Source organism: Alligator sinensis, unplaced genomic scaffold, assembly GCF_000455745.1.
Source record: "Alligator sinensis unplaced genomic scaffold, ASM45574v1 scaffold227_1, whole genome shotgun sequence".
In the NCBI taxonomy this organism is placed as follows: Eukaryota; Metazoa; Chordata; order Crocodylia; family Alligatoridae; genus Alligator; species Alligator sinensis.
In genome coordinates this window covers 30718-48787 of record NW_005841966.1, presented here as the reverse complement: position 1 = coordinate 48787, position 18070 = coordinate 30718, and the positions used below count along the sequence as shown (strand labels likewise).

Genomic DNA, 18070 nt, shown 5'->3' with positions numbered 1-18070 from the left:
CCACCTGTCTCTTTCCTATTGTCTCCCACCCCCCTCTGATCCTCACTGCCACATATTTGCATTTTCACAGACTTGCATTTTACATATTGGCTTCTATTCCATCCAGGAGAACACATAACACCAGCAGACTCTCCCTATGCCTAAAGAAGGGTGTTTGTACCTGAAAGGTTGCAAAGAACAATTTTCCCAATTTTTTTAGTTGGTCTAATAAAAGATACCACATTTACCCAAAGAACCTTGTCTGTCTGAGGCTGAAAGTGGGTCCTTATTCCTGGGTCCTTATTCCCACCTTCACAGCCTGATCTCTGCTCTGCAGTCAGGACTGTGTCCTCAACACAAGAGAAACACACATCACTGACCACATTCCAACTCGTTAGCACATCTCATTCATCACTAGCAGCCTCTCATGGTATAAAGATGAGCTGTGAAAAGGGACCCAGGAACTGGGAATTAGGAACCAGGCATACGGACCCAACTTCAGCTTCATGGCGAATGAATACAGCTAAAGGGGGCTGTCTCATGCAGGGCATCTCTGGGGGCTTTCCTTCCCTCTGGAGGAGGACAAGGGAAGCCAAAGCTGGTTCCTCTGAACTACACCCAAGTGTATAGGGATGCTGCCCAGTGGGCTTTATGACCCAGAGCAGCTCCAGGCCGCAGAGAATACATGGAGAGAGGGCCTTGCTGCACCTTCCACTGTAAGGTGCACAGATGTTGATGGGTGTTAGCTCTAGCTTGGAGTCTGGGGCAGTTGCACCCTTAGCCTAGAACAGGGGTTCCCAAACTGTGGTACATGCACCCCTGGCAGTACACAAGACAGTTCTGGGGTGGTATGCAGGATAAATTGTGTAATGGTAGATTTAATTTTAGTGTAATTGTATAATGGTGGATTTAAAATTATTATTATAATTGGCAATTAAGGTGTTAAAATATAAAACATGCTGGTAGGGGTATGTGGGCAGCTGGTAAATCTGGAAGGGGGTACACTATAAGAAAAGGTTGGGGAACCTCTAGCTTAGAACAGTGGTTTTCAGTTTGTGGTCCGTGAACCTCTGGGGGTCCCAGACTGTTTAGTGGGTCTATGAAAGATGACTATGATAAGTCAAAAGTATGTGAATACCCACACTTACAATTCAAGGGGGTATGCACTATCATTTGAAATACCTGAAGGGGTCCACACTGATGTTCCCTCTAAGGTGTAGTGATCCATGAGCACGCTGCTTTGGTCTGTTCCTGAATTGGCCCCGCCTCCCCCTTTCGGCGTGCGCCACTTCAGTCCGCCCCACAGTATAACACAGTATAACAACAAAAGATGATACAGTATCTGGGCCTCTGGTCACCTGGTGCTTAATTCACAACCCTGGTGTCAGTTAAACTTCACAGCCAGAACATAGAAATGGAAATAGGGGAGAGAAGTTGTTGCCAGAAATACTGAGGGTGGTAGGAAAGGCAAGTTTCAGATGGCTTCTACCAGTTTTCCCCAGATGGGAGATTGCGAGACCATGACTCTTTTCTCTGCCTTTGTTAGAGACAGTTCCCTATAACCTAGAACTTCCCATGGGCTCGTGCTGCTGCACAGGCCTGCTATTTATTTGGACTTTATCAAACATGCAGCAGTGCCATTGTGGCTGTCTGCTGCAGTATCCTTCTGTCCATCAGCAAGCAAATGCCAACTTGCAAATACCCTCGTGGTTGTGGCCTTTGGGAAGTTGGTAGAATTTTTGAGCAGGTGACAGTGAGAGCTTCAGCTGGAGCAGTACAAGAAAAAATAAGCTTAAAACTTGCATTTTATTTAAATGGAAACTTCCCAACTTGTGTTCTGAACCAAACTTTGGAGGAATCTTTAACCAAAAATATTTACTTCTGGAAACCTAACTGACGGGCTGGGGAGTGGAGCAGTTCCCCGGAGCTGGAGGAGCCTGCAGAGCAGTTCCCCGGAGCTGGCGGAGCCCATGCCAGCCTCTACCCTGGCTCGCCTCGGGGAACGAGGAGGCACTCTGCCCCGCCCCGGCTCACCTCAGGGAGGAGCTGATGCCTGCCCCGCCTGAGGAGTGAAGAGCTTACCTCCGGTAAGTGTCCCGCACCAGCCCCAGTGCCTCCGCCACGCTCCACACCCAGCTCCTCTCCGGGAAGCTGCAGCCCAGCTCCTCTCCAGGTGGGTGCGTGGCATAAAAAAGTTAGTGCGTGGCAAGATTTTTAATCACAGCTTAGAGGGAACCTTGGTCCACATGTCCACTCAAAATTTTTTAGGGGTCTGCAAATGAAAAAAGGTGACAACCACTGCTCTAGAAAACGTCTCTGACTGTCCCCCACCTGCACTGCCACTAGAGGCCTAGTGAGCAGGGCAGGACAAGGAACCACTGGAAGCCTAGTGAGCCAGGACAGGCTTCTAGCCCTGCTTTACAGGTGGGGGTATGAGAGATCCTGGAATACTGGAGAACTTCAATTTGGGTGGCACATCTGTGGGGAATGACCACACCCAAATGGAATAGGAGCGGGAGGCGGGGGGTGTACAGATCAAAGAGAATCCTGCCCTGGGATGGCATAACTTTAAGCTGCGGAATGAGTGCTTAAAACCACTTTCAGATGTGTGTGTGCAGTCAGTGCAAGGGTTAAGAGCTCTAGGAGCTGCTCAGAATTACTGTGCAACAAAGCCCATACTACTGGGACGCCAGGCCTCAGCACCCTCAGAATCTGTCCTCAGGGTTTGAAGCAATTTCCAGGTTCTCACCCCTCTGCCTGTCTGTGGGGGGAGTTGCCTGCAATTTGGCTTCAGATTTCTATCTTCCCTACCCTTTCCCTGAGAGAAAGATCTCTTGGATCCAATAGGGAACAGGGAAACAGAGTCCTGCTCTATGACCATTGTTCTTTTTGAGGGTGGCCTTGTTAGTATTGGGTGTGATTGTGCATCATGGCTCCCTTGGAACTGCTCCCTCTTCTCTTGCATGCTGATCCCTGTGATTCAGACTGGACTGTTTCTGGGATCAGAATACCAGGAAGGAGGAATGTAGTTAATCACCCAGTGCAGCAAACAAAAGGGTAGAAGGAGTGTTCAGGTCTCCCCAAAAGGGCCAGAGCATGGGTGAATCTAGGATGTTGAAAAGGGGAGTGGAGATGACAAGGTGCCTCATCCCTTGTGAAACAACACACCTGTTTTTCTCTGGTTAAAAAGAAACTTGAAGCTTTATTCATAGGCTGAGGGTCTAGGTTTATGTCGCGCAGTTTAAGAAGTGAAAACAAATAGTCCTTTTTTTAAATGAATTAGAAATAATCCACAGAGCTATGGAATAGGATCTTCATTGCCAGGAGCAAAAAAATGGCTAGATTGTTAGGTTGGACATCCAGATCATTATAAAGAAGAGGGAGGTTTGTTAATGTCTATGGAATGAAAAGAGTTTAGAAGGTAGCAGGTAGATGATAATGAGCCATGAAGTCATGTGACTCCCTCAGCACTGCCAGACTTGAAATTCAGCGGTCGCCTCCAGGGATGTAGGTTGTAGCTGTGTTGGTCTAAGGACATAGGCAGACAAGGTTCTTTGGGTAAATCTGATATATTTTATTAGGCCAACTCACATAGTTGCACAAATTTTTCTTAGCAAGCTTTTGGGTTGCTAAAAACCTTTTGTCAGGCAATTTGCATTTGTGTGTGCTCTTCCTGGATGGAATGAATACTAAATAAGCCAGAGGCTGGTATGCGTGCAAGAAAGCCAGTTAGGGAAAAGGTAAATTGAAGAGTCAGTGGGTGAGAGAGAGGCTGGGGGTGGGGATGGGGGGGGGGGGATGAATGTAGCAGGTAAATGGTGGAGAGGTACCTGGGGAGTCAGATATGTATGTCATAAATCCACTGTCTATATTTAGTCTATGATTTTTTGTATCTGATAGGTTGAAGTTCATAGGCTCGTCTGTGAAAAGTGTTTTGTAAGTTCCCTTTGAGGATTAGAACTGAGAGATTGGAAAGAGAATGGTTTTCTTGTGAGAAATGTGCCCCCACCAGTAACTGGGTATTCTTGTCTTTAATAGATTTCTGGTGTGCGTTCATTCTGGTGCACAGTTGTTGTTTGGTCTCACTTACGTATTTTCCATCAGGGTGTTTGGTGCATTCGGGGAGATATTACATTTCTGGAGGTGCAGCTGTAAGATCCAGGGATGCTGATGGTTCTGTTGTGGGGTGTAGTAATTGTGGGAGTGGTGAAGATATGTTGGCATGTTTTGCATTTCTTTTCATGGCATGGCCTGCATCCATTCGGTGCGTTTTGGGCTGTAGGAAGTTTGCTTCTGGTGATGAGGTTAGTGAGGTTTGGTGCTTGTTTGAAGGCTAGGATGTGTGGTTCTTGGAAGATCTCTTTAAGAATTGGGTCTCCTTCTAGTATGGGTTGCAATTGTTTGAAGATTTTCTGTGTAGGTTTGAGGGAAAGGTGATACGTCATAACCAGCGGTGTGTGATTTGTGGGGGTTTTCCTTCTGTACTGCAGCAATTTTTCACATGGTGTCTGGGTGGCTCTTTCAAAAGTGTGATCCATCTCTCTGGAGGGAGTGTTCTTGTTGACTGAAAGCCTTTTTAAGGTTTGTGAGGTAGCAGTCCCGGGTGTTCTCAGTGCAAATTTGATGATATCTGAGGGCTTGGCTGTCTATCACAGCTTTCTTGGTGTGTTTAGGGTGATTGCTGGTTCTGTGCAGATATGTATGTTGGTCTGCAGGTTTCTTGCATAGCGTGGTCTGTATTTTACCATTCTGGATACTGATCATCATCATGTCTAAAAAGGAGACATTGGTGCTGGACTATTTAAGAGATAGTTGGAAGGAGAGGTGATCATTGTTTCATTTCTGATGGAACTCAATCAGAGATTGCAGGTTTTCAGTCCAAATGATGAAGATGTCACCTATCTATCTTAAGTATAGCAAGGGTTTGATGTGGTGCAGTCCTTGAATTCTTCCAGGTAGCTCATAAAAAGGTTGGTATACTGTGGGGCCATTTTGGTGCCCATAGCCGTGCCCATGATCTGGAGGAAGTATTGGTTATTAAAAGTGAAATTATTGTTTTTGAGGAAGAAGTGTATAAGGTCAGTGATGTCTTTGGGTCTGTACTCTGAGTTGTCATCCTGCTCTTGTAGGTATGTAAGGCAGTCTTGGATGCCATCCTGGTGTGGGATGTTGGTATATAAGCTGGTAACATCCATGGTGGCTAGGAGGGTGTTGCTGGGAAGGTGGTCTATGTTTTTAAGTTTTCATAGAAAGTCTGTAGTGTTTTGGACAAAACTCGCTCTGGGTGACAAACAGTTTTAGGATTTATTTGATGAAACCTGATATTTCCTCTGTTAGGGTTCCAACGGATATGATAAGTCTGTCAGGGTTCCCTTGTTTGTGGATTTTAGGGAGCGTGTAAAAAGTCCCTGGGTTAAGTAGTGGGGGATCAAGGTCTGTTGTTTTTCTTGTAGTTCTGATGGAAATGATTTGATGGTATTTTTGAGTTTCTGGGTGAAAAGGGGAGTAGAATCTTCCTGTAGTTCTTCATAGTAGGTGGTGTCATAGAGTTGTCTGCTGGCTTCTTTTTATGTAGTAGTCTTCGTGGCTAAGGATGACCATGGCTCCTCCTTTATCTGCTGGTTTTATTACTATTCAGTGGTTAGATCTTAGAGATTCTATGACCTTTTTCTCTGATAGGGAGAGGTTGTTATGGTGCCCTGTGGTGTTGATTATTTCATTGTTCATTCTTTCCCTGAAGCATTCAATATAGAGGTCAAGCTTATGTGAGGTGTCCAATCTGATTTTTTTTTTTTTTGGGGGGGGGGGGGGGGGGGTGATCTTTTCCTCTGTATTGTCAGAGGATGAGTTGTTGTTGGAAGTGGATTCATTTTGGTTGTGGAAATATTCCTTGAGGCAGAGGCATCAGAATTCTTCTGGTTTTCCACATTGAAGTATTTTATTAGGGTATTTCTCTGGACAGAACTTTAGGCTTTTAGAAAGGACATATTTTCAGTTTTGTTAAGTGTGTGCATGGAGAGATTAATGATATTTGAGGGTTGGTTGCTGCTTTTAGTTTCATCAAGTCTGAGGTTGGAATGTTGTCAGGTGTTTGGCGTTGTTTCTCTGATGGTTGTTTTGTGTCTGGGAAGGTTGTTCCTGAAGTAATTTGTTCCGTTTCTTCTTTTTATGTTGAATGGATGTTGTAGAAAAATTTTTGTAGTCTCTTTGTATCCATTGTACAATATTAGGGAGGATGTCTGGATTTTTCTCTCTCAAATTGTTGTAGCATGTGGTGATTTCCTTCCTGAGTTGGTCTCTTTTGGAGCTATCACCTCCAGGCGGTTGGTTTTAAGCTTTGGGTAAAGCAGAAATCAAAGCGGGTGCAAGTGCACCAGTGCACCCTCCCCCTGCCTCTTGATCCACCCCTGGGCTGGAATATATAATTTATTATGGGATTGATCTTCAACAGCAGGTGGCTTCTTCACAAATCATGGGTATGAGGGCTACTGGACTCACACTTCTTAAGGAGAGACTGTCCCAGGCCCTGTACACCCAAAACGAGTGGGGGCAGGCAACACCCCCAACACCCTTCCTGCCAACAAAAGGTCCCCACCTGCTACAGATGAGCATGCACAGCCCCACATGGATCATTACCTGACTGGTCTGCTTGTGTGTTCAGGTTGAAGACATGGTGGAACCTCTGTTCCTGCCCTAGGATCTATTCCCTAGCATGCAGCAAACTTGGACCTAGAAGGCTGCATGGAGTATCCCAAAGCTTAGTGTGTTTCAGGATGTGTTCAAGAGTCACAGTGACCACACGTCATTCTGCAACATTCACTGAATGGCAACATGAACTGGGACAGAGGCACCAGCCTGTCCCCAACCAGCCTGGCATTTGATGAAAAAAAGCTTCTAAATGAACACTGGGCTGGTCAGGGACATGCTGGTGCCTTTGTCCCAGGCCCTGCTGCTGCAGCTGCTGTCTGAGATTTGGCACAGAATGGACCATGCTGTTGCTGGAGCTCTTCCACACATCCAGAAGCACACTGTGCTTCCGGATGCTCCTCACAATCTGCTGGATCCCAAAGCTGGGCAGGTTGCTTAAGCAAAGCTTGTCCAGCTGTATCTGACATGCAGACCACATGTTGCTGACCTCAGCTTTAGGTTGTCAGATATTATAAATGTTATATTCTGAGTTGCTCCATTTGTCTTGTCTTGGGGTTAAGTGGCAGGGAGAGTTTTGAAAGAAAAAACAGCAAGGCTAAACAGAAGTGCTGGATCAATTTTTGGAAGGGGGGAAGGGGATACCAATGTTATCTGGACCAATAACTTTTCACATTCATTTTTGGCAGTTTGCACAGTTTTTCAGTCCTGTCTATAATGGAATCAAAGGCTAGTAAGAGGAGTGGCTCACTCCAGGTACCACCCTACCCTCACCTACTATGCCTTTGGTTGTTGTTACATCTCTGAATGATGGTCCTGCACAGTCTCTCAGGCTCAGACAGTTGGGTTTTGGATCACTGGGTCCTCTGGCAGCCCAACTCGGTTATCCTAATCCCTCTTGTGGGACATCTTCAGTGGCCTCCTTTCCTCATCTTCAGCCACTGCCATCCTTTGTAACCTAAACGGCAAACATAGCCCAACATAAGCACAATCAAGTGCAGCTGGGGTGCCTTTCTCTAAGCTCTTCCCCAGGCTTCTACTCAGTTTTGCTTGCTTCTCCCAACTTGTTCTTTCCTGGGCCTACTCATAATTCCCTGTCTCCCATATTGCTTCCCCACTCAGCACAGGGAGAGCTCCTTTAGCTAGCACAGCCAAGGTCAGTCTGCAGTTCTCTGTACCACTTCTCTCTTTCTCCCAGCAGTAAGATCCTTCCTTTAGCGCTGCCCAGGTCAGACTACCCCTTCTGCTTCTGTTGCAGGCTATATATAGCTACAGCCTACCTCTTCTGGCCTCTGAGGAGCTTGCCTTAAAAGCACAGTCTTCAATTTCTTGCTGTCAGTTACAGGGCAAGGTCCCCTGTTACACCATCCATAACTTTAGTAAATTTTTTCAAGAAATTATCCTGAACTAGATACTTGTATATCAGATTTGGATAGTTCAGAGTGCTGGGATCAGGCCCTGGGCTCTGCACTACCCTAACCAGGCCCTACATGCAAGGATCAGGCTTCAGGGTGCTCTGTGTCAGGATTGGGCCTTGGGCCCCTATGCCAGGCCCTTGTACCAGCCCCATGTGCTGGGATCAGGCTCAGAGGGCCCTGTGCCACTGTCACCGAGCCCTGTATGCTGGGATCAGGCCCCGTGTGCCTGATCTAGCATAGAGGGCCACAGCCTGCAGGGTTCCCCATAGACCCATGAGGAGCCCCACAGGCCAGATGACATTGTGCCAGGTGCCAAGCACCCCTGAGTTAGGGAGCATTTGTACATTATCCACTTAAGCAGTTAAGTGATTTTTGAGAAATAGAGGGGTGGGAATACCAAAGGTGTTCCTATCTAAAAGCCCAATGTCACACTTCTGGGGGGAAAATAAAGTTACTTGCATAGGGAAAGTTCTATTGAAAGGAATTGGAGTAATTAATGAAGTTACTGTTCATGTGCATATGGCAATTGCACAAATAAATAAAGAAATGTTTGTATATATGTGCAAGCTTATTTGCAATGTAAATACATTTTACTGTCTGTTTTGTAACATCTAACATCTATTTTTTGTGAATGCATGGTGGGAAGGAAGGGGTTTTCATAATTAATAATAATAAAAAGTATATTAAGATATTAAAACAACTGTGGGCTAAATGACAAAGGAAAAATTTTATACATTTGTCTTGTGATGTAAATACACTCTCTCTCTCTCTCTCTCTCTCTCTCTTCCCCAAGTGGAGCTATCATTTCTGTGCTTTTGTTTTTCCAGGACGGCATTTTCCTAAACGTGCCAAGCATACTCTTGTCGTAGAAGCAAAATTTGATGGTGAACAGCTGTCTACTGATCCTGTGGATCACACAAACCAGCCAGAGTTTGCCACTGAATTGGCTTGGGAACTCGATAGGAAAGCACTTCATCAGCACAGGTTGCGTTATGAAACTAAATCTAGAATAAGTTTAGTTTGTCATTATTGTGTCTTTTACAGTTAGTGAAAGGTATGTGTTTGAACTACTGTCCACTAAAAATGTTAGAATTGAAGCTACTCTCTTTAATGATATACTTAATTACATGCTGAAACTAATTTATCTGAGGATACTGCTACTATAGGTAAGAATAAGGGTGAAAGAGCATAAAGTTCTTTGTTTTGCTGAACTGATTGTGGCGGGGGAGGCAGGGAGGCTTAATGTAGAAGAATTATTCTGTGAAAGAATGACGCTGTGCTGCATCTGTGGTAAAAAATCCTATGAGAACCCATTTTCACAGGCCTTATTGTGGTGGGGCCCCCATGCGTCTGGCTGAGTGGCCCCTGGTGACCTTGTCCCTGTCACTGATTGGCTGAGAAGGCTGTCTGTCATGTGGCCCCACCCCTTGCTGCTGATTGGAGAGGGGCAGGGCCATAAGACAGGCATTCCTCTTAGCCACTCAGCAATGAAAGGTAGGGGCGGAGCCATTTTCCTGCTCACCTTCATGCTGGTAGCCCCTTTCCTGTTGGGTTGCGCAGCCAGGGGTGACCGCTGGTTCCCACTGGGTAGCCAGCATTTTATGTTTAGTAAGTTTTTGTTTGTTCGTTTGTTTTTCCCGCAGATTCCATAGGGATTGCCCAATTTTGCAATTTCCATGAAATCCGTGCAATTACAATTTGAGTAGGTCCCTAGTCATAACTAGTTCCAAACCCATGAAAAGTTAATACATTTTGTATGTATTGTGAATTATTTGTCAGCTGCACATAACTGTAGACATTATTACTACTTCATGTTGTTTTTTATTGGGGTGGTGTTTCAGGCTGCAGCGAACACCTATCAAGCTCCAGTGTTTTGCCTTGGATCCTGTATCTTCAAGAAAGGATAGCGTAGGCTACATTGTATTAGATTTAAGAGCTGCCCAAGAAAAGAAACAGGTGTGTTTAGTAACTGACATTTTGACAGTATGCACATTAGATTTCTTGTTTATAAAAATATATTGGAAGCTTTTGAAGGAAACAGGGAAGTTCTCAAATCCTTTTCTGAAGAAAGTAGATTCCTTCATTAGATGATCTAGTTCAGAACTTTTTAAAAAGATGTTTTAATTGCACATATGTGAATTTGAAGCATTTTGAATACATCATTTTTATCACATGATAAAATATTTTTTAATTGACCATTAGAGATTGCTTTGAGAGCACAAAGCTAAATGTGTGTGAGGTCGGATTTGTTTGGTTGTGGGTTTGTTTTGTTTTGTTCTTTCTGTACTACCAAATTTAAAAAAAATATTTTCAATAATTGCAAAATTTAATTTGGATAAATTTGTTTTTCATATTGTATCTCTAATTCAAACTAGAAAATATCCACAAGTTTAGTTTAGCTTAGTTTTTGTTTTGTTTTTCTTAAATGAACATAATTAACCATTAAAACTACTGGAAGAGTTTGGGAGGCAGCCTTCTTACTTTCTAGTTCTATTTGACTGTAAAGCAGAAAGGTTTGGTCCACATCGGTGTTTGTGTCTGACATTTTGAAAATAAACACGCATCTAAAATTTATAATAATTTTATCAATAAATGACTTGCCTCAGATTATTTTACCCCATAATCATACTAAACTCTTTTTTTCTTTTCCATTTTATTTGTTACTACTTTTTGGATCATATTTTGTGTATCTTTTTATTTTGCAGGCACCAAAATGGTACCCCTTGCTCAGTAACAAATATACTAAATTTAAATCTGAGATACAGATAAGCTTGACATTGGAAACTGATACGAAAGCACCTGTGGATGTTTTTAGAGCAAAGGAGGCACCTCCTAGAGAAGGGAAAGGTATAAAGCATAATAAAAACCTCTCTAAGTTTATTTAGAAAAAATGTTTAATGTGTGAAGAACATAGTTTGCTGCACATGGTAAATTTGTCTGATAAATGCATTTTTACTTTGTGAATATTTTGTGTGAAAATGTTATAACAAAATATTACAGTACCCGCATGCACTATGAGTTCAAATTACTTGCAGACGATAGCTTGTTTTGCAAGCTGTGAGGCTCAAAGTTGAGTTGGATGCAAACCACAAGAGAGTTGTGAAGTTGTGGAATTGTTTTTAAAATGGCTCTCCAGTTTTATTAGGTTTTGGTAATGCAGGGGTTTCTGAAGTTAAAGAAATGGGTTTCTTTTCTTCTTGACAAGGAGTAATTTAAATAGCTGAAACTCAAGATCATGAAGTAACAAATCTGAATTGTAAACTGTAAGATGTGGATAAGAGTTGATCAGGATACAAGAAATGAAAACAGATCCAATTCTGCCATCACATACCATCCAATTCAGTACTAACTGACATCTTTCTAAATAACCAGTACTCAGGGTTGCTTCCCTCAAAGTTAACCATTAACATTTGGCCCACCAGTGAATTCTCTTCCCCCACTCCTCTGAAATAAAATGACAATGTATGTCAAATTAAGCTGCAGAAATAATTTTTCTTAATTTCCAATACATTAGCCTCTAGTTCTGTTTCTTTTTACTCTTTTACCTTCAGGATATCTCATACAGCTTTGACAAATAATAAACTCTGTCTTTAATTTTTTTAATCCTGTTCTAAGTTATTGTATTTAAACCAAGCCTCCATGATCAAGGAAAATGAGAGGGTAAAAAAATCCATCAGACAGATAATCAATCTTGCCCTAAAGGATAAAAGCTTTTCTGGCTCCCCAGACCAATAGTTTCCCCACAGCCTCTTTGAAATCTTGTTCAAGCTACACCTCCATTATTGAACTGGGAAGGTAGACTGCAATCTCAGAACAGTAGTTGCTTTATATCTTGATGTATCCAGGGTAAGTTGGAGACCTCTAAGAGGCAGTTTTTCTTTGTCAGTTATTTTTCCCTTCTCAAAGCCAGATTAACAGTAGGAAGAAACTAAGAAATCCCTCTTACTTCTGTGCTCTTCTCCCCATCTAAGAATGACCTCCAGTTGTATTCTTAATGGAGGGATAGAGGAGGCCCCTAGAACACTTAAGCTATATTTTCCTATCATCGTGTCCTTAGGGTTGCACCTGTCGTTCCTCAGAATATTTGTAGCTGATTCTTTTTTTCTGAATTTTAAAGATTGTATTTCATGTTTGTATCTACCTAGGTGAAAATACACTTGTAAATTTTGGAGGGGTTAGTCTAGTAGTGTTTAGTTCAGGTTTAGTACAATAAAACATCAGGTTTAAAATAACAGACTTGCTGGCTTGAGCGCTAACCCTGCTGAGATATCCCATCCCTCTTAAGATAAATAAATTAATTGTGTTTGGTGCAGCTCCTTGTGTGTGGATGAGGCCTTAAACCTAATTTCTTCCTATTCTGATTTTAAAGATCCTATGACATTTTTGATAAGGTAAGTCCTTACCTCAGGGATTGCCCCTTACCCCAGCTTTTTCCCCGTGATTCTTAACCAGGGTGCTGTGGCACACTGGGGTGCCTTTCAAGCGTGATTCATGCAATGTTAGCATTGTTAGGTGTGCAAATATTTTTCATGAGGTAAACCCAGAGATTTTTATCTAGGAATCCATTGTGTTAGAAACATTCTAACCTGTTGTCATCTTTCTAAGTTATTTGCAACAGAAGAATCACTATTTTTCCATAGTATCTTAAGTCTAAAAAGATTGACTACTTTAGTCCAGGGGTGCTCCAACTCCTTCCCACAGACCATGTCATCTAGCCTGTAGGACTCCCCATGAGTCTAGAAATTTGGCAGCAGGGGCATGGTTTCAATTAACACTGCCACCTCTCCCTCACCACCAAATTTCCAAGCAGAGCATAGCTAAATTGGGCCTCTCTGCAGGCAGAAATGGCACTGCTCATCTGTCCCATGGGATGAAAAGGTTTGGCTCTACTGCTTTAACTTATTGTTCTGAGACCCTTTTTTGTGTGATCTTCAACTGTCTAGTGTTCTTACCATTTCCACACCAGAAGTAGCTCTGACAGTGGTAGGATTTATTTATAGTTGGAGAAGCTCTCTACAATCTACTGAATTTGGTCTAGTGATTTTTCTTTTTTAAGAATAATCATAGAATCATAGAGTTGGAAGCAACTTCAGGTGTCATCGGTTCAACTCCCATGAGCTAGTATGCCTGAATACAAACATTATTTGGTATTTCAGCATTCATCTCTCACCCGCTTTCTCTTCTGAAAAGCTTATGCATTTCATTTACAACATTTATTCTAGTGCCATTCTTAATAGAGTTTGCTTGCTTGCTTTCTTCCCTGTCATGGGGAAAAATTAGATGTTGATTTTATTTATTAACAAGAGCACTGCATGCCATTTATTTTTATACAGTATAGTAAATCACATGTAATATAAGCATGGGAAGACAGGGCTAGCTAACTGTGATAGTCTGTAGTTTGGCAGAAGGCAAAACATTGTGGCACCTTATTGACTAATTTATTCAGAGTGGAATGAGCTTTCATAGGTTACAGCCTACTATGTCAGATGTTACAAGCTCTGTTTTTATTTCTCTTGAACTCTAATTTTCTCTCATCCTTATGCTTCACTCTACTATCTTAAAGCATGCATAAATACTTTTGTCAAGATTAGTAAAGTACATCCTCAATGGAGTTTAAAAAATGGTAAGTTTTTCTCTTAATTCATTCATTCCTGACTCCAATAATTTCCCCCTCATTTTAAATTATAGAGACCAGATTCAGTGTTATCTTAGTTTCAGGTATGTTTGGATTTAATATACTTGCAGCCACTATATGCATCTTCCAGGGATGTACAGCAGGTTATAGACAGTCCTAGGATTTAAGCTAGAGAGCAAAGAGTGAAACATTAATCTGTTTAAAACTTCAGACTCTTATTAGTGAAAACTGTACCAGTTGTTCACACTTTCTCCCCCAGATACTGAAAGTTTTAAGGGTGCCAGGTGCCACATTGCTTTACGTGGAAAATTTTGAGTTGTACACCGGTAGCAACTGATGTCCACTTTGCCTTATGATTTCCTTGTTTTGTATTTGCACTGTTGTCTGAAAATATATGAGAAATCTAACTTCAAAATTATTATGTTTATGTATGTTAAGGTTTCTATGACTTTCTTCCTAAGATTTGCAAAATAGGACTTTTTAAGCTGCTTCAGTTGGAAAGAAGAGGTGAAGGAAGAAAAATTCCAAAAGGCTACTGAATTAACTTTCATGTCTTCCATCAATTAAATATTTGTGCTGGCACTGTCTTACGCTTTTTTTTGTACTCATATCAGAAAAGAAAACCTCTCAAAATTAATATGAGCATTCATTGAAGTGGATTCTAATTAGAGGGAAATAATATGTATCTGTATTCAGAAGCAAATTCCATTTTTTTAATATTAGGATTCTGTGACACATTAGCATTCGGAGTCTTGAACTTCTCTACTTTTATAAACTGTGTAGAAGCACCTTGCCATGGTGATCTAGAAAATAGCTGTATTAATTATTCTCTTTTTTTCTTTTTAAGTACCTGCTCTTCTTTCTGAGCTAGACCCTAAAACTATTGTACCAGTCCTAAATGAAGAAGAGGGCTATCATCAAATTGGACCAGCAGAATATTGCAGAGACTACTTTGTTTTGTCTGTAACTATTGCATTTGCTACACAACTGGAACAGGTAATAATAACAATACACCTTTAAGCCCAAAGTCATTTTGAGGACAGTATTCTATCCATTTCTTGTCTTGCTCCTGGTACAGGACTTTCATTACATAGTAAATTTAATCTATAAATAGTCTTAGTGTACATGTTCTTTTTAATGATACACTATTTACATTTGAGCATAAATAAGTTTATAGTGTTAGATTTTCTTTGTGAAAGAATAGAATTCGTCTGAGCCAGATAAAAGATCTTACAGAAATACTCTTGTGTGCTTTCTAAGATTTAAGTAATAAAGAGCAGTATGTTACTTTGCACACTGTGCTTGCTCAGTTTGGTTTTTCCAGGGGACTGAAATCAACAGGTAAACGCTCCTGTATCTTTGCTAGAAAGCAACAGGACTCAAAAATACCTGAAATAATTAATCACTTCAATTGCCTGTTTCTTCAAATATAGCCAGTGATGTGTCTGAGACTTAACAATGTAGAGAGTTATTAATAAACTGTTTTTGAAGTAGAGGAACATAAAGTAATGGTACATGAGTCATAATTCCAGATCAAGGTAACACTTAAATGATGTGTAATTCAAGTCATTCGAACTTTCTGCAAACCTTATTGAAATACAGCCTTTTTACTATGACAGGTTTTTAAGGGGAGACAAAAATATGGCTCTGTTAAAAGGACAATGATTGGAGCCAGTCAGGTCCAGATTTTGTCACATTGATTACTTCGCTCTTATTGGTGGAATAATTTCATGGCTTGAACATTTCTGTGGGAATTGGGGGACGTGGAATCTCTTTCCATCTTTGTTGCTGGCCTGTTTGATCATAGGCAAGTCACTATACATCTTTGCCTTCTGAGCTTGTTTGTTGAGATCTTACACAGTCGGGAAGTGCCTGTTTCTCACTGTTTAACTATACAGAGCCTAATGCACTGAGAGAAGTCTTGATCTCGGATCTCAGTTGAGGCCTCTAATCCTAATGTAAAACAAACTATTGTTACTTCACAAGTGGCCCTATTGAAAGTCATCAGGACTGTGGAGTGAAGCGCTCCTTAAAGTCATAGAAAAGTACGGCTGGAGGGGATCTCCAGAGGTCATTTAGTCCAACTGCTGCCTGAGGCAGAATCACCCCAATCCAAACCATCCTATACAAAACATAATCTAAATAATACATAAGACTGTCATCAACCCTGACACAACACAAACCTAACACCCTAACCCACAACATTAAGCAGGAGAACCACAGCAGTCAGTGTCCTGCATCTGTAAAATGTTGACAATATATGCTCAAGAGGTCCTGGGTAGAGGATCATGGCCCCTGCTACAGAGGAAAGCAAAACCCCGTACAGTCCTTACCAATCTGACCATGGGATAAAATGCCTTCCCAATCCCAAATATGGTGATCAATCTGACACTGAGGGGAGGGGAAAGACCCTCTAGCCAGGAACCTCTGACTTTGCTCCCAGAAGGAACATTGGCACACCATAGTCAGAGTTCCCAACCTTGGCTGTAGCCAATATCCAATGCCTCTGGGAAAGCTTAAAAACACCCTGACACATGTAGCAGAAAAGAGGGGGTGGGACCAATCCATAAAGCCCCAAAGCAGTAGAATATCAGCATAGCTACACCCCAGATCATTCCTGACCAGTGGCTGTCCAACCTCTTCTTGAACACATCCAGTGATGGAGTGTCCACAGCTTCCCTAGGCAGTCTATTCTACTGCCTCACCATTCTAACAGTGAAGAAGTTTCTTTCTGGATATCCGATCTAAACTTACTTTTCTGCAACTTCCAGCCATTCGTCTGCGTCCTCCTCTCTGTAGCAAGAGAGAAAAGGTTCTTTTCCTATTCTTTATGGCAGTCCTTCAGATATTTAAAGACTACTAGCTACTATTATGTCCCCTCTTAAGTACCTTTTTCCACAAGCTGAATATGCCTAGCTCCTTCAACCTCTTCTTTTAAGACTTGCTTTCCAAGCCCTTGATCATCGTCCCACCTCTGGACCCTCTCTAACTGCTCCATTTCCTTTTTAAAATATGGAGCCCAGAGCTGCACATAGTATTCCAGATGACGCTTAGCCAGTGCTTAATAGAGATGAATTATCACCTCCCATGTCTTGCACCTAATGGTTCTGTTGATGCATCCCAAAACCCCATTCACCTTTTGAGCACCTGCATCATGCTGCATTGAGTCTGTGACCTTTCAGGACTCCCAAGGTCTTTTCCATAGTACTGCCATCCAGTCAGTTGTCAACCATTTTAAATTTTTATTTTTGATTATTCCTCCCGAGGTGTAACACTTTGCATTTATCCTCATTGAACTTCAGTCTGTTAGCTGTAGCCCAGCTTTCCTGTCTGTCAAGATCTTTCTGAATTGCTCTCACATCCTCCAGTGTGTTTGCGATCATTCCCAGTTTCATGTCGTCTGCAAACTTGCTCAAGAAACTTCCTATGCCAGCATCCAAATAATTAATAAACATACTGAACAGCACCGTCCAGTGCAGGACAGACCCCTGTGGGACTCCACTTGAAGCTGCCTGCCATTCTGACGTGGACCCAGGGTGGGGCGGGATAGAGCCACGAGTGGCTTGTCTGGGGAAGGGGTGGCACGCACCCTGGGAAGGTACGGGGTGCATGTGCCCCCAGATCTGCACGTGGGGCGGGGTGGTCTGCAACTGCGGGCTGAGGCCGGGCTCTTCCCAGCCGGGGTCCTGGCCTGCATTGAGCTTGGGCCGGGCGACAGCAGTGCTGGGAGCGGGGCTGCAGCCAGTGGAAAATTTGCTGTAGTCCCCCAACCCCCATTCCCAGCGCCACCACTGTCTGCCCTGAACTCAGCATGGCCGCAGCTGCAGCCCATCCTGCCCTGCCCTGCATGCAGATCTGGGGGCACATGTCCCCTGTGTCTGCCCAGGGTGAATGCCTCCCCCTCCCCATGCCCCACAGATATGCCGCTCACGACTCTGTCCCGCCCTGTTCTGTCTGCAGGGCTTGCCCCTGCTCCAGCCCCACTCCCTTGCTCACTGCTGCTGCAGCCGTCCATGCTGCCCTGCGTTTGGGAGGGGGTACGTACCCGCCTGATCTGTGCATGGCAGAGGCAGCTGCCGTTGCAGGCTGGGCTTCACACCCCGAGCCCCGCTGCAACTGGCTTTGGAGCAGGTGGACGCCACGTGCCTCCTGCTGCTGTTCTGAGCTGCGCCTGCACATGGCCAGCTGCAGTGAGACTTGAGGCGCAGCAGCAGCTGCCTCCACCACACATAGAGATGGGGTGGGGGGGGAAGGGGGCACGTGCCCCCATGACCTCCGCCAGGGTGCAACCAGCAGCAGGAGCACCCCCCTCCCCCAGGCTCCAATCCTGCCACCACCCAGCTGAGCTGGGGCCCCTTTTACCCTTCCCCTGCTCCTGGTTGGGCCACACCAT

At 43.2% G+C, this 18070-nt stretch overlaps 1 protein-coding gene across 1 annotated transcript in view; it reads left to right on the top strand.

The window, feature by feature from the left end:
• The window catches only part of CEP120 (centrosomal protein 120), a gene marked incomplete at its 3' end in the record, with an annotated part of 48142 nt that overhangs the window by 2298 nt on the left and 27774 nt on the right, over window positions 1-18070 (top strand). Inside the window, exons 2-5 of the mRNA XM_006020729.1 lie at window positions 8870-9026; window positions 9884-9998; window positions 10748-10889; window positions 14525-14673. Coding sequence (XP_006020791.1) covers window positions 8870-9026; window positions 9884-9998; window positions 10748-10889; window positions 14525-14673 — 563 coding nt within the window. The remainder of the gene's footprint in view (window positions 1-8869; window positions 9027-9883; window positions 9999-10747; window positions 10890-14524; window positions 14674-18070) is intronic.